The 24,194-nt window shown below is 30.6% G+C and overlaps 3 protein-coding genes across 5 annotated transcripts; all 3 read left to right on the plus strand.

The window, feature by feature from the left end:
- The first annotated feature begins 3,923 nt into the window (after window positions 1-3,923).
- On the plus strand, window positions 3,924-4,670 carry LOC129608455 (collagen alpha-1(VIII) chain-like). Its single transcript, XM_055519949.1, has 3 exons — window positions 3,924-4,377; window positions 4,444-4,506; window positions 4,564-4,670. Exons 1-3 carry the CDS (start codon window positions 3,924-3,926, stop codon window positions 4,668-4,670), a joined length of 624 nt encoding a protein of 207 aa, XP_055375924.1.
- Window positions 4,671-8,508: 3,838 nt separating this feature from the next.
- LOC129608456 (uncharacterized) lies at window positions 8,509-9,264 on the plus strand. Its single transcript, XM_055519950.1, has 3 exons — window positions 8,509-8,779; window positions 8,929-9,170; window positions 9,247-9,264. The coding sequence occupies exons 1-3, from the start codon at window positions 8,509-8,511 to the stop codon at window positions 9,262-9,264; spliced, it is 531 nt and encodes a 176-aa protein (XP_055375925.1).
- Window positions 9,265-11,120: 1,856 nt separating this feature from the next.
- On the plus strand, window positions 11,121-21,486 carry LOC129608524 (collagen alpha-1(XI) chain-like). 3 transcript variants are annotated; one of them, XM_055520077.1, is made up of 17 exons: window positions 11,121-11,211; window positions 12,576-12,801; window positions 13,424-14,922; window positions 14,987-15,251; window positions 16,132-16,238; window positions 16,293-16,356; window positions 16,893-17,351; window positions 17,408-17,569; window positions 17,620-17,852; window positions 18,238-18,337; window positions 18,400-18,786; window positions 18,850-18,938; window positions 19,002-19,317; window positions 19,379-19,684; window positions 19,744-19,896; window positions 19,958-21,117; window positions 21,177-21,486. In XM_055520077.1, exons 2-17 carry the CDS (start codon window positions 12,621-12,623, stop codon window positions 21,318-21,320), a joined length of 5,625 nt encoding a protein of 1,874 aa, XP_055376052.1. In that variant the 5' UTR covers window positions 11,121-11,211; window positions 12,576-12,620; the 3' UTR covers window positions 21,321-21,486. The 3 variants fall into 3 exon arrangements, with proteins under 3 accessions (XP_055376052.1, XP_055376055.1, XP_055376053.1); XM_055520080.1 differs by having other exon boundaries at window positions 19,958-21,112; window positions 21,177-21,335; XM_055520078.1 differs by lacking the exon at window positions 11,121-11,211 and adding an exon at window positions 11,239-11,359.
- The last annotated feature ends 2,708 nt before the right edge of the window (window positions 21,487-24,194 follow it).

Here is a 24,194-nt window from a genome sequence, read left to right on the forward strand (position 1 = left end):
CTTGATTTACAAATTTATTTAATAACGAAACAAGTTTGTTTATTACCATAAGAGGGTAATATTCTTACAGGATTAAAAATGACAGCTTTTTTCTTTCATTTCGGTTATTGCCTTTAAAAAGAGGACAACATCCTAAAAATCCAGTTCTTCAACTCAGACTAATTTTATGTTGTATAAAAGAGTATCTCAAGTCCGAGTTTAACTCACAAAATTTTAAACTTTTATTGCGTGAGGATGCATTTTTCTTATTTTTGTTTATTTTTAATTGGTAATATGTACAGTAATCGCATAAATATTGTTTTTTTTCATAAATAAAAATAAGATATTTATTTATTCTATTCCTATGTTTTTTCTACGGTTTTCTACAAATAGCACCATTGACAGTGTGTTCAAAAAGTTTGAATGTAGACCAAAACAGTAGCAATGTAATAAAGAATACGTGTGTTCTGTATCAGGAGAAAGATCCAATTCACTCTGAATCAATAAAATCATCACAAACAATTAAAGTAATTGAAAAAACAAATTTAGACTTGGAAGAAAATAAAAATAATTCGACAGGTAATTGTAATGAGTTTCTGCATATAGATACAATTTTTTTTAGTGTAAAATATGCAGTTTTTAATTTTACTTAAAATTAACAATTTCTTTTATTCCTGTTTTTTAATATGTACATCAATTTTTTTAAAAAAGCCTATGAAACCGACGAAGAAATTAAAAAAATTTATGATGCTCTTAAAGTACATTATTCAAAATTTCTAAATGAAGAAAATAGCTTACAAATTTTTTGGTTACTTGCAAAACGTGGGGCATTATTTGACTTTTACGATAAAAAATGCCGTGAATTCAGTTTAAACACTAAGGAACAAAAACAATATTCTCAAAAAGAAATAGAATGCGATGAAATAAATTCAAATAAACTTCGTCCTGTCTGTGGTTTTAATGGCAACGAGTTTTTAACATTTTACAACATATGTGAATATAAAAAAATAAGTAATTGTCAAGAAAGTATCAATAATGGTAAATGGGAAATTACTTCAATATTTAAATGTATAAATGAAAATAAAATAATGTTCGTTGGAAGGAATGAGTCGCAAATGGAATATGTTAACCCTGAAAAAAGACATTCTGAAATAACAATTGAAGATTTAATTAAAGAAAAAGTTGAATCATTTAAGTTACCTGATGCTAAAGATCCAACAAAGGAAACTAAAAATGCAGAAAAAGAGGAGTTTATGAAAGAAAATATGGCAATTTAGAATGTCAAATTAATACTCGTAATTTATATTAAATTATATAAAAATCTACATAAAATTATACGTGTATATTTAATTTGAATTATGGTTAATGGAATTATGGTAAAATCGTAAATGCATATATTGAAACAAATTGAAATATCATTGTAATTAAATAAAAACCATACTCTTAATATCTATTTTATCGACTAATGAGACCAATAAGACTTTATAATATTTAATACTCAATGCAAACATAGTTAACGCCTTGAGATTTTTTTGCAAGAATGAAAATTTAAAAAATTTAAACATAATATGCTAAATCTGTTTTTATAAATGATTAAGAAAACAACATTTGAAATTTCCGTAACGGTTTCATAATATTTATATACTGTAATTAAACCTTTAGTAACTGACAGAAAGTTCAACCGAAACTGTTTGTGTCAATAAACTCTGTTAAAGAATTTAATATAAATACATATACTTTTATACATATGTATATGTACATAATTTGAATACATTTATGTAAAAAGCAAAAAAAAGTAATTTTGTCAAAAAACTTCATATTTCATTATAGAGAATTTTATATTGGATTTACATTTCGAAATCCGTTATGCGATTATGCCTATTTGACAAGAGTAAATAACTACCCTAGACTTTCAAATTAAATTTCATTAAATGCAATAAAAGTGGGAGCATTTTCTTTCAATTCAAGTATCAAATTAGATATATTATATGTATCTATAGGCTATACATTCTAGTTTATAGAATAAACAAAAATTATTATCTTCGTTTATCAGAATAAAAACACAGTAAAAATGTCACAACAGGATCTTATGTATAGTAGTGTGAATGATTATTTTTTCAAAAATAGCCAAAAACGTAAAACTGGCTTGTGGTCAATTTTCAAATCAAAGATTCAGTTTTAAGGTTTGTAACAGCCTAAAGGCCGACTAACTCCCCACCCATATGGTCAAAGTTAACTTTGATATAAATTATCATCAAAATCAGTTCAATTAAAATGGAGATTTAGGAGTGTATATAGAGAGATAGTTGAATAGACTGAAGCATAGACCGGAAGAAGGTGTGTCGGAATATATTTGTGTGAAGGAAATCGACCAATATTTTTGGATCTACACACTTTTTTTTAAATTTAAAATTTAAATTTCAAAAAAATCGGTTGGTAAGTTCCATATATAAAGAGATAGTCGAATAGACTGAAGCATAGACCGGAAGACAAACTTTTAATTAAGATGCGAAATTTAGTGCCATCATATAAGCCCCGTTATTGTAGGCAATGCGGTCGGTAACAAAAATATGATACTATAAATTTGATACGAACATTTCTAGCATCTTCCCCTACTATATATTAAATACTACATTAAGCTCTTTAAATTGATTTAGAATAAAAATAAAAAATACGCGCTAAATAATGTGGATGTGAGAAATATCTAATAACTTTGTAAATTATTGATAAAAGCTAAAAAAAGGGCTTGTCCAAAACAGTATGTAGTAAAACTTTAAAGCAAATTTAGACTTTTATTGCCTAAAAGAGGTAAAAGCAAAAAAAAACGTAATTTTTATATTTTAATACGTGAATAAAAAATACAAAATATTCTAAAACCCAGATCAAAGTTTCATATTGCAATTCTGTTACATTTTTGTTTTTTTTATAAAATGTTATATTATTGTTTAATTTTGCCTTTTTAATGTATTTAAAGGGGAAACCTCTCACGACCATCAAAAGATTGTCGTGAGAAGTAAGTAGTTTTTTTATAAAATTTACGTGTACCACATAAAGATCACGGAAAGGGAAGTACTGTTTTAGAGTCTCTTTCATATTTTCATGCAAACGTGGACAAATTTTGAATTCCTTTTGATAAAATTTTATATCTGGACTTGATTAAAAATAGAAGCGCTTTTGAGATGTTTTTTTTATGACAAGACAAATTAAGGCAAATCGAAAAAACGCCTAATCTACTTTTCTGACATTTGATATCTGAGCTCTATATGAAATCATTTGAAAAATTTCAAATTAATAATTTAAGGGATCGTTGTTTTGCAGCGCTCAATAAACGGTTGAACTATGAAAGGTGTATTTTGAAAGTTATGTAAGTCAATTTTTATTTGAAATGGAATCGTTTGGTTTTAAAGTAAAAATTTGGTCAATTGGTTAACCAACTACATATATAAGTTTCAATTACAATATATTATTTCAAGATAGTATCATTATTTTGGAAGCAAAAAACTTTTAAAACCGCAAATGAACCTCTTTTTTTAAAATAAACCATCTCGTTATCAATCATTTGAAAGATATAATCATTACTTATTTTACAAAATTCCAATATCTAGTTCAGAATTTCATTGTGGGTACTTTTCAAATTGCTCGTGAGTACTAAATTAATCTAACTGATAGAAAATTTTTTAAAAATAATTTTAGGTTTATATTTACATTTATGTTTTTTTCCATACTATAAAGTAATAACATAGACCTATAAAAAAGAAACTAAATTTTTTAGAATAACAATAAAATCTATACATAAGCGTAAAGGCTTCGTTTAAGTTTTTATTCTACTATTTTTGGTATTTAAAAGCTTTGTTATCAGGTGTATTTATAACTAATCGAATAAATTTGAGTAGAAATTCGGTATAAAAACAAAATTAAGCTCTTGAAGTACAACATTTATAAAAATGAAGCGAGTCGTAGTAGTGCTATTTATTTTGTGTAGCACATCATATTGTGACAAATTACCAAAAAAAAAAATAAATCATAATGACAGAAATATGAAAGGGCATGAGGAACAGCGTAGTATTTTTGGAAATTTGCATGATGGTTGGAGCGATAATAATGCGCCAAGTTCACTAAAAACAACTAAAGGCGGCTCATTATTCAATTTTGGACTGCCAAATTTTGGTTCAATTCCAACTCCAGGCATTCAAGATTGTTATTGCCAGCCTAGTATCGGTCCAAAGGGTCCAAATGGTATTCCAGGCCACAAGGGAGCCAAAGGATCTGCAGGAGGTCCTGGTGAACCGGGCTCAATGGGTGATCCAGGAAATAAAGGTGCTGCAGGTCCAGTGGGTATACCAGGAGATCAAGGTATAAAAGGGGCAATAGGTCCCCAAGGACAACCAGGATTTCCGGGTAAAATGAAAAATACTTTGGAATGATATACAATATCATTTATAAATTATTACTTTATTTATTTAGGAGACCCTGGTATTAAAGGTATTGCAGGTCCTCCAGGACCAACAGGATCCCAAGGACCAACTGGTAAGGTTCTTTTTTCTTTTCACTAAAATTGTGAATATTAATTAATGTTTAATATAGGCGACCCTGGTGTGCCAGGCCTTCCTGGTATTCCAGGAGATCCTGGTCCAACAGGAGCAATGGGACCTGATGGAGATCCTGGCGTATTATTACCTCCCGGAAAATGATTTTAATGAAAAATTAACAAATAAAATAATAGTTTTCCAGAAAAAAATATTGCTTTGTGTTTTATTTCTACTTATACATATATTTAATGCCATATATATGTATCTACAGCCTATCAAGCTCAGAGAGCAAATAAAAAATAAATTCCAAATTTATATGGAGTTGAAATGGAAGGTGTGTCGGAATATATTTGTGTCAAGTAAATTGACCAATATTTTTGGATCTACTGATTCTACATATTTTTTCAAATTTAAAATTTAAATTTCAAAAAAATCGGTTGGTAAGTTCCATCTGGAAAATGCATTAAAAAAAGAAATTGCAATTTTTAGCACAGACAACCTTTCTTGTCTTCCGAATGGAAGGGTACTGAATTACAGAGTAAAATTTTTGAATAAAAAATAGAATTTAAAAATAAATTGAAGAAAAAAGCAAAAAAATAATAATTATAATCTAGATGACTTTTGAAACTATACTAAATAAAATGAAATTTATAAAGAATACTCAAAAATTTCACAAAAAAAATAAAAAAATATTTCAATCAGCATACCTTGAAAACATAAAACATTAAAAACTGTTTTTTAAAAACTTATTTTTAAAAATTATAACTAGGAAAACTACTAATAAATAATTTCTTAAAACGCCTAGATGGATTTGGAAATTATTTTAAAAATTTGGACGACAAACTTAATAAAATTAATGAAGTGATAGACAACCTTATAGAGGAAAACACAAACATATGAAAACTGAAAATGAAATTCTAAACAAAAGAATTCGCCGAAATGAAAACTAAATTGAAAATATTAAACAAAAAGAGCATAAAAATTCTATCGAAATTTGTGGTGTAATTGACAGTGCTCAAAGTGATATCGGGGTGAGCAATAAAATTTTTAATAAATTAGGTTTAAAATTTAATAGTGACACTATTGCGGACATTTATATTAATACTCGTAAGAGCAAATATTCTAAAAATTCTGAAAATACTAGAGCTATGCTATAAGATTTAGAAATTACATTAGTAAACAGAAAATTTTAAATGCAAAAAAATAAGCAAATTAAATTGTCAGACATAATATTTACAGATCTAAAAACTAATAAAAAAGATAGCTATATGTATATAAATGACAAACTTACTAAGCTTACTATGTAACTTCACTTAATGACGTTATCTATTAACATAATTTATGATCTTGATTTGCCATTTTACCCAAACCACGATAAAATAAATTCCATAAATAAATTAAAATTTTTCCAAGATGACTCCCTTAAAAATATGTACATACATATATAAATATTAGAAGCTTAAAAAATAAGATTGAAGTTCTGTATTTACTTGATACACAATTTTAAAACTGATACACATAAAAGCTTAAAAATGATAAAGCTATTGAATTTATAAATATTCCAAATTATAATAAAATATTTTCATGCAAAATAAATAGAAAAGATGGTGCAGCAGGTATATTTATGCAAAAATCGCTCAAATATAGCTCAATCGAAAATTGCCGTGATAAATTTACTAGTATTTTAGAAGTAAATATTAAATTAAATATGACAACTTTAAATTTTATCTTATTATATTGACCACCTTTTAAGAACACTGACAAAATAAATGATTTTTTGAATAAATTAGAACAAAAATTGACTAATAAAAATAAAGAAAAGACAATAAGAAACAATAAAAGAAACAAGAAAAGACAATAGGCGATTTTAACTTTAACATACTCGACAAAAATGATTTTTAATGTTTACCTGTACCAAAGTATAATAAAAACAAATGGTTACTTATTTTGTAACAAAAATATAACACGACCGAGTAGTAACACGTTTTTAGATTATATACTGACAAATAAATCAAAATATTTCTATGACCCAATTGAATTATAATTTCTCAGATCATCACATATTAGGCATTTTCATAAGCACAATACTGACAATAGTGGAAAATAGGGCCAAACAGTGGAAAACTGGAACAAAAAGAAATTTTGTTATTTTTAAATACAACAATTAACAGACGAATTCCTAAAAAAATGCAAAAACTAGTAGAAAAAAAAGTACAGCTGATTTAATTGCGCTAGCCATGATAATTTAAACATTTTTGTGGTAGTTTAGCAATGTTTATGAACAAACTTCTTTAGCAACATTTATGTATGAATACAAATATAGATTAGTTCTTGCTATATATCGCGATATACCTATTATTTATTGAGACAAATTATTTCACTCAAAAAATCCACTTAAATAATAAGAAAATGTTTGAAAGACTCAGAAGAAATTTGTGTCGAAATGAAATTTTCAATTTAGAATATGAATAAATCGCAAGTCAAAAATACGATCTCATAAAAACCGTAATTGCAAATGCAAACGAGAAAAAATAGAGTTAACCTTGTCAACTCTGTGATACCCGTACGAATTTGTTATCCTATGTGCGAATAAATATGCCATAACCGACTATAGGACAGACTATGACTTTAGTTTCTATAAAAGCTATAAGTAAAAAGCTATCAGAAGGAGCCAAGTAATTTCAATGACTTTTATCAGACACATTAGCCCTACTAATATACTTGTTAGTTTGAAATTTCAATTCCATAGCTTTTATAGTTTCTGAGATATAGTCTATATATATTTCGAAGATAAATTTCGAAGTTGTATGGCAGCTACCCGAACCTGTACCACAATGATGCCCAATTTAAAAGGGTTTTGGTACTTACTACAATAAGTCATTTGTGAAAATTTGGTGAACTTACCTCAATTAGTTTTTGAGTTATCGCTTGGACGGACTGACGGACGGACAGACAAAGCTAAATCAACTCATTTAAGGAATTTGACCCTGATCAAAAACATACACTTGAGTTTATATCTAAGACCGTTATTTCTTAGCGTTGCAAACGGTAAGGCAAATTTAGTATACCCTTCGAACATATGTTCGTACGGGCATAAAAACGAATCTATGTTTACAATTAAGGTCAGTAATAAGAATATTTTTGAAAACCTTGGATCGACAAAAAATTATCTCGGCTATTAAAATAAAAAATGATTGGTATTCAAAGCATATTAACAGTGCAAGTAATATAGAAATTCTGACAAAATATAAATATTGGCCTAATAAGATAACTCATTTAAAAAGAACAAGAAAACGAAATTATTATGGAAATAAATTTAAAAAATGCAAAAATGACCCTAGAATGAAATGGAATAACATCAAAGATATAGATATAGAAAATTTGATACTAAAATATTTTACCAGGTAAACGATTCTAATAACGAGAAAATTGGAAAATTATGAACTCAACAACTATTATTGTAACATAGGTAAAAAATGATCAATACAAAGGTAATTCAACTTGAGGTATTCTACTTAAAAATACAAGTTGGAAGTAAATTTTACTTTAATGTAATGCTATGCTCCCCCCCATCTTATTTTTTATAGGATGTTATAAAAATATTTGAAATCTTATTTTTTATAAGATGTTATAAAATATCAGCATGAACTGAATGAAAAGTTCTAGCGCATGGTTAAGGCAACTATTCAACAAAATCTTGCAAGGACATAAGATGTAAGAAGAAGGGAGGTGTGATACAAGAGTGCCAATTTACAAAAACAAAGCCGATGTATTAAACTGCAAAAATTACAGACGTATTAAATTAACATTTCATACTCTGAAGCTTTGGGAAAGAATCATTCGCAGTAGAATAGAAAGAAATACTCCGAACCAATGTGGATTTATCAATGGCAGATTATCTGTAGACGAAATTCAAGCCCTGTAAATCACTTTGGGAAAGTACCGGCTGAAAAAGTAAGATTTTTGTATGGCATTTATAGACCTGAAAAAGGCATTTGACATGGTACCTAGAGATTTAGTATGGCAGGCAATAAGACTTAAAGATATAACAGAATCGCACATGAAAATAATTATGGATATGTGCCGTAATACCGTTACCAGATTAAAAAGTTCGACAGGTGTATCACATGAATTTTTGGTAACAGTTGGAGTCCATCATAGTTCTGCACTTAGTCCGTATCTTTTTAATCTAGTTATGGACTATGTAACATTAGATTTTCAAAGGCCTACTTCCTGGAACATCTTATATGCTGATGATGTAGTGCTGATAAGTGAGAGGATTCAACAACTCAAGGCAGATCTTAACACCTGATATGCTGCATTGAAGAGAAATGGGCTACGTTTTAATGTTATCAAAACTGAATACCTTCGAGCAAATTTTACATAAAAAAATATCAATGACCCCTAAAATACCATCAAGATCCAGGAAGAACCGCTCAACAGAACATCTTCATTCAGCTATCATACGACGTTAAGTATAGATCGAGTGTAGGCTGGCTAAAATGTAGGTCTGTATCTGGAGTTCTGTGCGATAAGAAAATGCCCATAAACTTCAAGGGCAGAGCGTACAGAACTGTTGCGAGATCAAGGCTAGAAAACCACACTGCATTGAGTATAGAAAAATCACCGAAACGAAGGGGACACCGAGAGCGACATGATTGCGTACTATGCAAAGGAATATACAAGAAAAAAATCTTGAAGATGTGACAATCTAACATAAATCATCTTTGCGATTCAGAACAACAGTCGACCCTAACTATGTGGGATAAGAATTTAGAGAAGAAAGAGATAAAAATAAATAATGTAAGGAAGTTGAAGTAAATTAACTCAATAACAATTAACTTGTGCAAGAAATATGGCAGCAGTGAAAATTATAAAATAAATTCGAACTAATTGATGAATTTCTTAACTGTGAAATGAAACGTACAAACGTACACAAATTCCCAAAAATGTGGAATTATTTTAGGTTCGAAGTATAGAAAGAATTTAAACCGAAATTAGAAAATAATTGAAACAATATAGCTTAAAATATTCACATATTATAAAATTGATAATTTTAAATAGATCTAAAGTCACGGATAATAAAAAAAAAGTAGTTTCATCACTATTTTACAAGAGTAGGTATAATAATTTTGTAAAAATATCAAATTCATTTCAAAGACTGCATACATTGATCATTCGAAAGGTATGCAATCTTTGAAATATATTTGCATATGAATGAAAGTAATTTTGATAATGTAGTACGTAGCTAGATCAAGCAGGTTTTACTCAACTTTATTTAATATTAAATCAGTATGATCGGCTTTCGCATACAACAATGTAGTGCTTTCTGCAGAAATTTTGCAACTTTTATATACAGATAACTTATGACTGTTTTAAACTACTCTTGATTGTTTATATGTTTTGAAAATGCTTATGTTTATTGTGCAAAAACACAATCTGAAACAGGCAGATTTTTTATGCTTTGAAAAGTATTAATTAGGCTCACTTTACTATTTAGGGAAGAAAAACTTAAGATTTTTCTAAAAATTTTCGAATATAATTAAAAATTTAATGGATTATGTCTAGTATTGTTTATTTTTGTAAAACAGTTGATTTGATAACTCGCATGTATTTTTTTTTAAATTGAATAAAAAATTTGATATTTTTTTTATTGCAATTGGATTTAATAATTAGTATCTTTTATTTTTTAAATATAAATTACGTTAAATTTAATTTTGTGATTATTACATTGCAAGTGGTTCATCAAAAGAACACTAATATGAACCAACTGATTCAACTGAAATATCACCTAGTATAGTTCCAGTATTAATTGTCATAGTTGTACTAGATGGTCCAAGTACTTAACAAGAGATTTCCCGTACCTCCAAAGAAAACGATTTATAGATGGGTGAAATATTGTATGATCTCGACAATCAAACGGCAGTTTCAAAACAGCAAATTATTTATTTAAATTGCAATTTGAAATAATTTTTAATAATTATTTATTAAATGTTAATAATTTAGTCAACTAACAAAACAGACTAATGAACTTGACGTCTAATCTTTTAACAGTAACAAACAAACTGCAAAAAGTTATTTACTTGTATATTGATTTCGAACAATATTTAATAGATCATTCATAAGATAATTTTTAATGACATTTTTGTGCGTTACTGTTTTCTTATATCCAATCTATTACTAATCTTATGACACACTTCTATTATAAATAGTATATTGATCTTTTGTTACACTGTTGTAGAACTAATTTTTAAAATAGTCTCTAATGAAAAATGTTTGCACATATTTTTTGCAATTATTTTTAAATAAGTCTGTTTTGTTCATATCTAATTTTTCTAATTTTGATTCGAAATATTTAAGGTCAATTCATTACACGCCTAGGAAAATATGTAAAAATAATTAGTAGATATTTTATTTATATGTATATCGCAATATTTAAGAAAAAGTAAAAATAAAAATTAAAACATATGAAAAATAATGAAAACAATATACAAAAGTGCATACCGAACTTTATACAAAATAATCTTATCTTCTTTTTATATTTTTATATTCTAATTACAAAATTTAATTTTTTTCATAATGAAAAATAATCGAAGTCAGTTGTTAATAATCCGTTCACCGTTTTAGACTTGTTAAACATAAATTGGTTTGCAGTCAATACGGAAAATAAAAGCATATATTATTTATTAAATTTTAATTTTCGGTTAGTTTTAAAATTTGGATATTATTTTAAAATAATCAAAATGTTATTATGAAGTGGTTTAAAATAGTACATATGTGTATAGTTTAACAAAACAACGGATACTCAGAATAATTTGCAAAAAATAATTTTTGTGCATATATATACATAAGTATACCTACATATATCTTATATATTAAATTTATCAATAACGGTGAAAATGGTGTTCTGTTAATGGAAAGACAAAAATTATGAATTACAAAATGTTAACAAAATCCTCGAAATTTGATTTAATTTAGAAATTATTCTGTGGTTTAAAATTAATCCATAAAATTGTATTAAAATAGTAAAAAATAAATATATAAAATAGTTTTGAATATTTCGACAAAAATTAAAGTAAATTAAAATTTTTGAAAGTGTTAAACGAGATAAAAACTTGCAACTTCCTCCTTTAGGTCATTAAGTTATCACGCACTCAAATACTCGTTTTTTCTATATTTTATTCATCTTAGTTTTCTTCTCTCAAATTTTGGCTTATTAAGAGTTCAATTACTTATTCGTACTTTTTAAATGTCAAAATCAGAATGTTTAGCAAGGCGCATTTCTAAAGATATTTTTTCTTTTTCTTCTTTTTTTTCCTATTGTTTTTTTTTTGTTTTTTGTAAGTGTTGTTAGATAGTTTTAGCTTTCGTTATCAAAAACAAATTGTGATTACAAGAAATAATACACATTTGGAATACAAAGGCGGTAATATTTAAAATACAGATTTGACTCTTGAAATTCTTTTTTCAAATTAAGAATTCTTAAAATGTTTATACTGAACCAAAGTTTAATATGTAATGGTATATATTAAAGTATTCATATATAATAATTTTATAGCATATGTATGTAAAATTACCTTACGCATAATTTGTGGTTGAGTAAATTCGTACAGTTGGTAGAAAGTTGTGTTCGTATAAGTGATTCTTTTAAAGGATAATGTAGCGAAGCTACAAAGCTGAATTAAAATTAAATGACTATGATTCCGTTGAATCGTCTATTTATGATGAAGAAACAAAAAAGTAAAGACAGACTTCAAAAACAGTATAACGTTTCGGTTGAATGGTTTTTTTTTTATAATTATTTTTAGATACCTATAATACTCGTATAATTTATGTATTTTAATAGATTGAAAAAAACTTAAGCCATCTTTATACTACTTGAAAATAATTTGTTAAAAAATGATCAAAATGTGTTAAAAAAAAGTAGATATTTGTTATTTCATGTCAATTTTTACGAAATTCCTAAAATAATAACACTTTTTCTTGAATTTTGATTGAGATACAAATCAATTTAATTTAATAACCTTTTTTTTTAATTAATGCTTGAGAGACTAAAATTATTTACAGGTATAAAAGACGAAATAGGAAATATAATTGCTTCATAGATGTGAAATGTTTAAAATCTTAAAGATTTTACTCTACAATAGAGAATACAATTTTAATAGTTATTTTAAAACCAAATGGAAGATAAAAATGCCTGTGAGGTCGACGAAATTGTTGACGTGTATATATTTGCAGGCTTTTATGCTTTTTCATCTGGAACTGAGGACTTTAGCAGCTGACCCGAATGATGGTAAGTTAACTTTAAAGTGCAAATAATATAAAATTTACTTTCTCCACGACGGTTGATTATTCAAGTTTTTATTTTTTTCGAAAGTAAAAACAGAGGGCCTCACGTCTTTTTATTTTTTTGTATTATTCTAGTGAATTTATGATGACCTGAAGAAATTCCAGCATAATAACTTGATTATCGTAATAACTTAGTTGCTTATGTTTTTGTTCTTTTTTTTTACGGTATTGATTTATGTAATTAAATGTAATTCAAAACGGTCTTTAAAATCATTATTTTTAATTTAGATTTGGATAATACAAAAAATATTACATGCAGCAAATATTAATGTAGCAAATCTTCGAATCATTTTTATCATTAATTCATAAATTAAATTTCAACCTATCTTAATGTAATTTTAAATATAATAATATATACAATAAGACATAACAAGCTGCAAACTTTAAATTCTAAAAAGAAAAATGCAAAAACAATGTATTTTTTCGTCTAATAATGAAAAAGAGAGAAATTTATCATGCTTTTTTTCTGTAAAGAGAGTACATATTTATCTCCTTAAATTTATTTATTTTTGTTTTTGTTAAATTAATTTATTTTGTATGTTTTTTTGTTTTATATTTATTCCCAGCTGGTTTTATTGACCTTATTCGTGAATTTGGAATACCAGATTTGCCGGCTGGTATTCATTCAACTCAAGGAATGTGCAAGAATGAAAAAAATCAATTTCAAATTTATCCTTCACCTGCTTATACTATTACTAAACAAGCAATATTAACAATTGGAACCCCATCTGTGTATCCAAATGGTTTTCCAGAAGACTTTTCTATTCTGCTTGTTTTAAGACCAAATGGCACTATGACAAAATCACCAATTTTTACAATTTATTCTGCTGAAAGCGAGGATGTTTTATCAATATATGTAGGACCAGAAATCGAAATGGTATTTCAAGAGCTAGATGGTCCTTTCGATCATAAAAATTCAATAAACTTTGGAATTGGTATTGGGGATAAGGAATGGCATAGAATTGGCTTAAGTGTTAAAGGAAACTCGGCAACTTTAATATTAGATTGCAATAAGCAAGTAACGCGTCGACTGGAAAGATCAATTGGTACTAGTATTGCGACTGATGGTTTAATATTGACTGGAGCTCAGTTAACTGATGATGAAGGATTTTTTACTGGTGATATACAAATGATGGCAGTTGTTGATAAACCAGATGCCGGGTTTGAGTTATGTTTATATTACGCTCCCGATTGTTTAAGCAGTTATCCTCCTGAAAATATTCAAGAAAACAGACAATTAAGTAGTAGTAGAAGTAATAGCGGTTATAACACTGATTCAGTAATGAACAGAAATTATCACGATTTTAATGTAGAAACTTCTTCAGGAAGATTTTTTGGTAGTGATCTTAATAGTCATTCTACAACAGATTCTTCTGGTCTAACACATTCCCATAACTCTCAGAACCATTGGAATATTGAAGCTAGAACACCTTCTTCTAAACCTTTAGCTACAACAACTGTTGATGGAATATTTGGAGATTTGCGCGGGAACTCAATACATGAGTCGAAGTTGGGCTCAGAAAGAGATATTTCAACAACTTTTCATATTGAAAGTGATTTTTCGGACGCGTCTATAAATGGTGATAGTGGCCATATGCTAAACATAGATTTTGAAGATTTGAATGCAGAGTTTGGTCTAAGTTCCAACCCGGAGACAATAGAAATAAGAGAAAATAAGAAATCCAAAAACAATAGAAGAACAAAAAATCGTAATAACTCAACATATGCAAATGATGCCTCTAATTCCATGTTTTTATTCCCGGAAAATGATTTACAAATCAGTAACAACGATGAAAATTCTGAGACCGCAACTAACCGAACAAATGCGAGACGAGATTCTAATAATATTTTATGTTACCCTGGACCTAGAGGATATACTGGACTTCCAGGTCCCCCTGGAGAACGTGGACTGAAAGGAGAACCCGGTAGAGATGGCCTTTCTGGCTTAACTGGAGCTCCTGGTCCTGCTGGAAACGTGTTCGTTGTTCCAATAAATCAAAATCAGAATGAAAAAGGTCCAGATGCTCATTCTGAAGCATTAAGGCAAATGATTTCCCAGCATCTGGTAATGCTAAAATTTCAAATTCATTTATATTTTGCACCCTTGTAAAAAAATATATATTCTGCAGACGGCAATGAGAGGAGCAGAAGGTCCAGCTGGTTTGACGGGTGTTGCAGGTCCAACTGGTCCGCCTGGAGAACCAGGAACGAAAGGTGAACCAGGTGATATTGGAGAACCAGGAGCACGGGGAATTAGAGGCCCCGTCGGTCCAACTGGTCGTGAGGGCCGCAGGGGACGAGCTGGGAGAGATGGAGAACGTGGTCCTATTGGGTTTCCTGGTATCAAAGGTGAACCAGGTCCAATAGGCCCAGCAGGACTGATGGGAGAAAAAGGTTAATATTAAGCAATAAAACATTTTTATTCGAGGTTAAAAAAATTTCCTTCATATATGTAACGTATACATCGAATTTATTATACATTAAATTACGATTAATTTAATGTATAATAATTTAATGTATAATAATTTATTGGTTAAGTAAATCATTCTTAATAACCTTATTCACTTTCTAAAAGAATTTATGTATATTCAGTACAAAACGATATTTACTTTATAAAGATTTTTCCAAAATAAATTAATAATTTTTCGAATATTTTCTAAAAACACTTTAAAAAAATTTTCTGTGATTCCTGTAATATATATTTTTTTGTGGAACAAATATACACTTTATTAAAGCTGATTCCTCTAATTATTTTCTTTATTTGAGTATTGCAACAGAATATAATGGTAAAAGTTGTGCTTAATTTTCGCGATAAATATTTTTAAGTAAAATCAGTACCGTCGAAAATTCTTGACCGTTATTTATTTTTAAAATAAAAAGTTTTTAATTAAAACAAATTGTTTTAAAACTAAAACAATGTATTATAATATAAATAAACCAAAATAAATATATTTACGTATATGCTCAATTTAAACTTTAAAAATATTCAAAAATTTTTAAAGTTTCAAATATTATACGAGTACACCGCAATTAGTAAATGTTTAAAATTACAATATTATTTTCCATCAGGCTTGCTATATTTTATAGTGCAATATTAAGATTTAAAATATATTTTCACATAAAGTGATTCACCTGTCAATCACTTCATTATAAACTCTACAAGTACAATTTCATTTTTTTCGTATGTATGTATATTCTTATGGTATATTTTGTAAATTAGTTTTTGTCGAGACATATTAAGGATCATATATCTTAAAAATTGTTTATTTTATAGGCCATAGGGGAAGTTCTGGTTTACAAGGAGAAAAAGGTCAACAAGGTATTGAAGGGCATCCTGGAGAGGATGGTCCTCCAGGACTCCCTGGTTTACCTGGAGAACTGGTACTTTTATAAATAAAAAATTTTTAATAAAAACTAATGTAAAACATTTTTTAGGGTCCACGAGGTTTTCCTGGTCCAAGGGGCTTGCCTGGAGGGCAAGGAAATCCCGGTTTGCCAGGTAAATATCAAATTTTAATTAATGAGGAAAAAATACGTTTGCTAAAATATTTGGAACCGAATAACAATTGCGTCATAAAATTTAATACAACATATACATACATATGCCATAGAAAAATTAAGCAATGGTAACGAAATTGTTGGTAGTAACGTAAATATGAAATTGTGACTTCAAGAATAATTTCGAATGACTTACAATACATATTACGATTTTATTAGATTATTCTTTTTTGTTTTATACATTTTAAATTTTTTTCATAATTTTACATTTTTACTGTTAATTTGTTATAATTAGAAATTAGATGAAGAAAATAAGAAATTACGATTAGATTTAGGTGATATCCCTGGCTGACGTCTAAATTTGATAGTTTCATTTCGACAATAATAAGTTTAATAAAAAAATATACACCTTCAGTTATTACTTAACAGCCAATTAACGCAATATTTAGCTTAATTATCTTCAAAATACAAAATTGTTTATACTCATTGCAAAAATTAATGCTATAGACTCCTAATACATTGTGCAAATATTGACAGGAAATGAAGGGCCTGCTGGCCTAAAAGGGAACGAGGGTCCAATAGGAATGGCAGGTCCTCCAGGATCCCCGGGAAGTGAAGGTCCAACTGGTTCACCTGGTCCTCAAGGTAACTTGGGACCACCGGGCCCTCCTGGGGGATCTGGAAAGCCAGGTTTGCCTGGGTTACCTGGAGCAGATGGATCACCGGGACGGCCTGGTAGTCCTGGACAAATGGGGCCAAAGGGACATCAGGGGAATGTTGGCGTTCAGGGCCCTGTAGGTTTTCCTGGGTCTAGGGGTCAAAAGGGTGATGATGGAGCAAAAGGTCCGATTGGAGATAAGGGAGACAAAGGAGATCGTGGTCTGGACGGCGAAAAGGGCGAATCTGGCCAACCTGGCGAAAGAGGTCAAGCTGGTGTACCTGGAAGTACAGGTCCAGAAGGTCCAGAAGGTCCAAAAGGTTTTGAAGGCCCAAGAGGTAAAGTGATTTAAAAAAAAATTAATTTTTTTGTAAAATTTTAATATTTTGTTAAGGCGAAGTTGGATTAATGGGAAAATCTGGAGAAAAAGGAAAACAGGGAAATCCTGGCTTGCAGGGGTATCCAGGTGCATCCGGTGAGAAAGGTGATAAAGGAGCTACTGGTATTACTGGTCCCGCTGGTTTAAAGGGAGATCGAGGAAACCCTGGTCTACTGGGTATTTGAATATCTTCTTTATATGAACTTATGACTACGAAAATTTTTTAGGAGAAAGAGGGGAAACCGGGCCAAGAGGGTTCCGTGGTCCAAGAGGTAGGAGAGGCAACGACGGAGTACCTGGAATTAAAGGTGAAACAGGGCAGCCAGGCTCACCTGGCTCCCAAGGTGAAAGTGGGGTTCAGGGCCCAGAAGGTCCCCGTGGTTTTATTGGTATGCCAGGACCACCTGGATTAACTGGAAAAAATGGACCCAATGGGCCCCCTGGTGAACGTGGACCGCCAGTAAGTGATTATAATTTAATATTAGCTAACTCAATTCATACAGTTTAAGAGCCACCGATTCTGTTGAGCAAATATTGCACTTTATTAACTTTCTTCTGGAATTATATAGTTTTCTTAAAAGCATATTGTATTGTTTGCTTCTGTGCAAAATTTTATGCTATCAATTTTTATTATTACTTTTTCTTTATTTTTTTTCATCAATTTTATCAAAATGTTGTTGTTACATGTATCGATCTTTATTTTATCTTCTTTAATTTTCAAATACATAAGAAAACCATAAAAAAGTCAATTTCGCAAAAACTTTGGAATTTGGCTATTGCACATTTATAACAAAATGATTAATTTGAATAATTATAAACTTATATTTTTATTTTCAATTTTCGAGGGCGAACCTGGAAAACAAGGTGTTCCTGGGGAAGTTGGAGTTATAGGTCCTAGGGGAGCAAGTGGAGAGCCGGGTCCATCAGGGGAACCTGGTATTCCAGGTATAAATTAGCATATAAAATAATATAAACTCTAATACACTTCCAAAATTTTAAAAATGAAGGACTGCCCGGACTGCCTGGAGAAACTGGAAATCCTGGAGAACCTGGTAAAGAAGGGCAGCAGGGCAATCCAGGTCCAATAGGATTGTCTGGTCCGCAGGGTCCAGTTGGTTTGCCAGGGTTTCCAGGTGAAAGGGGTCATCAAGGTCAACCAGGGCTCCCGGGATTGAAAGGAGAAATTGGGCCTATTGGGTTACTAGGTCCCGTAGGGGACAAAGGCGCCACCGGAGAGTCTGGAAAAGATGGCCCTATGGGTCCAGAAGGTAAAACAGGTCAACGCGGAAATCCTGGTGCACCTGGCGCGAAAGGAGAACCTGGCGAAAGAGGTCAACCAGGATTAACCGGAAGAGATGGTCTACCAGGTTTACGAGGACTGACAGGACCACCTGGTAAGAAATAATATTTAATATTTGAATTGTTAAAGCATCATATTCTCAAACATATCCCACTAGGCCAAAGTGGGGCGCCTGGTGAGGATGGTGATAAAGGAGAAATAGGTCTGCCTGGTGAAAAGGGTTTAAAAGGAAATCAAGGAGAAACCGTAAATTATAATATTAATGTCGTTCTAAATCTTATAATTTTAAACACAACTTCCAAAATGTAGGGTTTACAAGGTTCAACAGGACCGCAAGGACTTCGAGGAGAAGTTGGTTTGCCTGGGCTACCTGGAGATAGAGGACCGCCGGGTGAAATTGGTCGCCAAGGAATTAAAGGTGAGGGAGGTGCTGTTGGCATCCCGGGTGCTTCCGGAAATCCAGGCGCGCAGGGTTTACCGGGTCCACCAGGTTTGAAAGGAGATAGAGGGGATGAGGGAGCTCCTGGCCTGATTGGTTCTCCCGGACTACCAGGTGAAACAGGTAAAAGAGGCCCAAAAGGTACAATTGGTGGTCGTGGTAAGCCAGGGGAACAAGGACCTCAAGGTATGTCATTTTGCCACAGGCACAACTTTCAAATCTAATGCCTATTAATTAATTTTCATAGGTCAAGCAGGTGAAGTAGGCCCACCTGGTCCACCGGGGCCAATTGGGCCCTTAGGGAAGGAAGGACAACAAGGACCCACAGGACCCAAAGGAGAAGAAGGTAAATCTGGTTTACCTGGACCATTAGGAAGGCCAGGGTCACCTGGTCCTGAAGGACCTAAGGGCGAATTGGGCCCAAGAGGTTTTCCAGGAGATCGCGGCGAACCTGGTATACGAGGTAATAAAGGTGACCCTGGGCCAGAGGGTGAAGATGGAAAGCCGGGAGAAGAAGGTCCTCCCGGCGAGTATGGCCAAATGGGAAAACAAGGTAGATGTATATTTCTGCAAATATCTATTATCTTACAATATTTTAATTTCATAATACAGGCGAACCGGGTCCTCCAGGAAAACCGGGACTTGAAGGGGCAGCTGGACCGCAAGGAAGTCCTGGCTCAGTTGGAGAAAAAGGGGAAAAAGGTCAATCCGGCCCCTTAGGTGCCATGGGTGTCGCAGGTCCACAAGGACTACCTGGTGCCCAAGGTATTTTATGATTAACATATTTTTTCCCTATATTTCGTTAAATTACACACATATGTGTTAGGTTACCCTGGAGAAAGGGGACCCACAGGAAGTGCAGGGGATGCTGGATCTCCTGGTAAACCGGGTTCCAGTGGACCGCCAGGTAAAATTGGAGAGACTGGGCCTAAAGGACCAAAGGGTGAAAGAGGAAGAAGGGGACCAAAAGGGCATAGAGGTGAGTTGGGTCTTGTTGGATTAAAAGGGGACCAGGGTGAAAAAGGTGACCGTGGTTTAAGAGGTCCCCAAGGTCCTGAGGGACCTAAGGGAGAACTGGGTCCAATGGGCATGATAGGACCTAAAGGAAATGAAGGTCCGCAAGGGCAGAATGGCGAAACAGGGCCAATCGGTCCCAAGGGAATAGAAGGAATAGCCGGTAAAAAAGGAGATGAAGGACCTCCTGGACCTCCTGGACCGCCAGGATTACCAGCTGAAGGTCCAATATTGCCTCCAGATCTGTTACTTCAATTGAGTGCAATTACAAAAGGAGAAACTGATTCAAAAAGACGTAAACGGGATTTAATAAATGTAGATACTTATTTCAATTCAGATATTAACGAAATTTTGCATAAATTATCGGAAGATGAAACTACTTCAACGTTTACAAATCAACGGGAAAAGGAAACTGACGGTACGGGTTCAAATTTTGTTGAGATGTATCATTCCCTCAATTCTATGCGCCAAGAATTAGATCGTATAAAAAAGCCCATTGGAATTCGAGAAAATCCTTCGCGAACATGTAAAGATCTACACTTTGCTCATCCGAAATTCGAAAACGGATGGTATTGGATTGATCCGAATTCGGGTATGCCAGACGATGCCATTTACGTATATTGTAACATGACCAGCGAGGGTGAAACATGTATATATCCAGATTTACACAGCTCAAAAGTGCCTACGATGCAGTGGCGCAAGGAGAATAGGATATTGGATTGGTTCTCCAATTTAAAAAGAGGTTTTAAATTTAGTTATGAGTCAGTAGGTTCAGTTCAAATGACATTTTTAAAATTACTGTCAAAAGAGGGCTACCAAAATTTTACGTTCAACTGTATAAATAATGTAGCATGGTACGATAGTAGAATAAAAAATTTCAATAATTCAATTAAATTAATGGGTGATAATGAAGTTGAAATAGCTTTTGAGGGAACACTGGTAAAACCTGTTGTGCTGTTTGATGGTTGTAAGGTATTTATTGCTTAAATAACTTGTCTCAAATTATATATTATATTATTTCAAATTTTTAGACTGGAAACTCTAAGAGTAAAACAGTTTTCGAAATAAGAACAAATCGCTTACATTATTTACCAATCAAAGATTTTTTTCCAATTGATTATGGTAAAGCAAATCAATCGTTCGGATTTGAAGTTGGACCGGTGTGCTTTAAATAGTCACTTATATTTTTATAAATTATAGCTTGTAGCTGTATGCTACAATTTTTCAATATGAAAATTAATTTTTTACTTCACTAGATAATAGATTTCATGAATATTGTCGTATAAAACATCTCTTATATTAATTAACTTTGCATTTTTTAAAAATCATGCTATTTTTCAACTGATAGTCTTAAAGTATTTTTAACTGTTATAATAAAGTGTACTTATATCATAAGCTTTTAAATAAGAATTTTAAATTATTTGTTGAGCTAGGCATTACCATTAGTTTTAAGATATATATTTAATGTATTTTACAAAAAACTATAGAGTTAATATAATTGTAAAAAATAAATAGAAAAAGTAATATTGCATTTTTAGAATGATTTTTTAGGTCCACCAAAACAATTAATTCGGTCAATTCAATTTAAAAAACATTAAACACAAAATTCATTTGTTTTCAAAAATATTAATTCTATAAAATGAAAATTTTAAAAGATGATAATATGCTTATAATAATAATTTCTTGTTTTTGCTATTTATATGTAACTGTTCTCCAAATTTCAATTGCCTGTTTTGCTAAAAAAATGTTAAAACAGATGGCAGCGTGTAGCATGATCCAATTACATTTTCATAATAAACTAATAGTTTGATTTGTTATTATTCGAAAAATTTTTGAATTAATAATATTTCTTAAAGCGCAATCAGTTCTCTGCGGTAAAAGGCTGAAGTTAATATTAAATTCATCAACAGAATAACTTTTATTTCAATTTAAAAATAAATAAATCTAAGTTCGATAATTATCAACTTTTTTGTTACAAACTTTTTAACTTAAATCTAATATAAAATGCTGAAATTATTAATTTTTTAATTATTTAAATCACAGTCATCAATTGTGCCTGCTTTTTCAAACAGTAACATTTCACATACGTACATATATGCATATTATGTTGGTCGTACAGAAAATTTTATGAATTGAATATTTTATAATACATACGAGTATGTATAACCTTTATTTTATTAATGTTGCTATGAAAATATGAAATATGTACTTTAAAAACTAATAAAATCAAAGAATGGGTAATAGATACACTTTTAATATAAGAAATTTACCACAGAGATGTACTACATATTCAAAAGCGAACATATTCTGCAAAAATTCGTACGACGTGCATAGTTTCTTAATAATTTTTATTTGTGTAAGTTTGAAAAAGTTATTCTTTTCTATACAAATTGGTTCTTCTCATTTATAAGATGAACATCTAGTGCAAGTCAGAGGCAGCAAAGCAATCTATACAGGGTGCTTCGCATATGGTGAGAAATAATTTCAGAGATGATTCTTTGAAAAATTTTCCAGCATCATCAGATAAAAAATTTTCTGATTTTTCCTGCTTGCAACCGCCCCCCCCCCCCCCTTCCTTCCACCAACCAACCCATACAGTTTTTTGCTGGGAATTAATCAAAGAATCATCCCTAAAATTATTTGCGACCTCATGCGACACACCCTGTGTAATATTACTACTGCTATTACACTATTTACTTTTTTTTATTTCTATCACTATTTTCTTTTTCCAATTTTATTATACAATATCTACCGTTACATGTTATTATTATTTATGTCATACAAAAGTAAATTTTTGTATTACTTTTCCTTTACTAGGTTATTTTTAGCATTTTTCCAAAAAATTTGTGGAAAAAAATGCTTATTAGTTTCACTCCGTCCGTCCGTCTGTCCGTGTGTCTGTTTACAAAACTTCTACACCCTTGAAGATAGAAAGCTGAAATTTTCTACGTACATAGATCTTTACTAGAAACTCATTTCCGTAAAAGAAAATTTTTGTCTATCTCTTCCCTCTTAAAGTTATATCCCCTAAAATCCTAAAAATGCCATGTCTTAACTATTTTTTGTAGTGAAACCATAAGCATTTTTAAAATTTTGCAAACACGGAAGAAAGCAGTAGATTGCTTCTCCTAAAACGGCATATCATACTTGAACTTTAAGATAACAAAGTGACCGTTAAAATTTACCGTTATCGAAAAATCAGTTTTTTCCAAATTTTTGATGCCGTTTATCCTTTAGACCCTAGGTTGTAGGTGTCTGAAATCTTCACAGCTTTTAAATTTTTTCCTCCACTCCTCTCAAGTTATCGCCTCTCAAAATTTGTAAAATTCGAATTTCTGGTACCCTATGATTCCGAAACTGCAAGCCTTCGCGAATTTCTATAAATGCAGAAAGCTAACAGTAAATGTCATGCCATTATAAAATATAATTATTTTTTTAACTTGCGCAATTAGCCCTTAAATTCGAGCATTATGTTAACACCTCTTAAATTTTTTTTTGGTTTATTTTAAAGCCTGGATATCCTAAATGTGTGCAATTATTGAAATATGTAGTTTCGTAATTTTTATAATGTAGTACTTAGCTAGACCATTTTTGAAACGGTCATACAAATCATTGGTTTGATCCAACTACATACAAATCATTGGTTTGAAGTGCTACATACAAATCATTGGTTTGATCCAACTTCATTAATATAAAATAATCGCAAATAAAAACTGGTTTAAAAACAATTCTCGGAAACTCGCTTGATTTGCTGTCAATCCAATATTTTCTCTGTAGCACATGCATAATAGAATATGAATGCATTCACTACATTAAAAATCAATTGCCACCGAGTAAAAGAAATATCTACATAAATAAATTCATAAAATTCGTAAGCAGTAAATTAAACATTCAGCTTTGGATTGCAATAAAAAAAATGAGTTTATGGAATAAAAACAGATGACTAATTTTAAAAAAAAACCCAAAACAAAAAAAGGTAGGTATGAAAGTTAATAAGCAAACGCATAGTTCGTTGTAAGTACATACATAGTTACTTTATGTATATATAT

This window comes from Condylostylus longicornis, unplaced genomic scaffold (assembly GCF_029603195.1).
Source record: "Condylostylus longicornis isolate FDR11 unplaced genomic scaffold, ASM2960319v2 ptg000031l, whole genome shotgun sequence".
Classification (NCBI taxonomy): domain Eukaryota; kingdom Metazoa; phylum Arthropoda; class Insecta; order Diptera; family Dolichopodidae; genus Condylostylus; species Condylostylus longicornis.

What these genes read in the sequence shown, in the direction of transcription:
- LOC129608456 (XM_055519950.1), top strand. Translation starts at nt 8,509, where the DNA reads ATGGTACCTAGAGATTTAGTATGGCAGGCAATAAGACTTAAAGATATA. An exon ending in TGATGATGTAGTGCTGATAA is followed by an intron (nt 8,780 to 8,928) that starts GTGAGAGGATTC and finishes AATACCATCAAG; the next exon opens with ATCCAGGAAGAACCGCTCAA.
- LOC129608455 (XM_055519949.1), top strand. Translation starts at nt 3,924, where the DNA reads ATGAAGCGAGTCGTAGTAGTGCTATTTATTTTGTGTAGCACATCATAT. An exon ending in AGGACAACCAGGATTTCCGG is followed by an intron (nt 4,378 to 4,443) that starts GTAAAATGAAAA and finishes TTATTTATTTAG; the next exon opens with GAGACCCTGGTATTAAAGGT. An exon ending in AGGATCCCAAGGACCAACTG is followed by an intron (nt 4,507 to 4,563) that starts GTAAGGTTCTTT and finishes TGTTTAATATAG; the next exon opens with GCGACCCTGGTGTGCCAGGC.
- LOC129608524 (XM_055520077.1), top strand. Translation starts at nt 12,621, where the DNA reads ATGTTTAAAATCTTAAAGATTTTACTCTACAATAGAGAATACAATTTT. An exon ending in AAATGATTTCCCAGCATCTG is followed by an intron (nt 14,923 to 14,986) that starts GTAATGCTAAAA and finishes TATATTCTGCAG; the next exon opens with ACGGCAATGAGAGGAGCAGA. An exon ending in AGGTTTTGAAGGCCCAAGAG is followed by an intron (nt 17,352 to 17,407) that starts GTAAAGTGATTT and finishes TATTTTGTTAAG; the next exon opens with GCGAAGTTGGATTAATGGGA.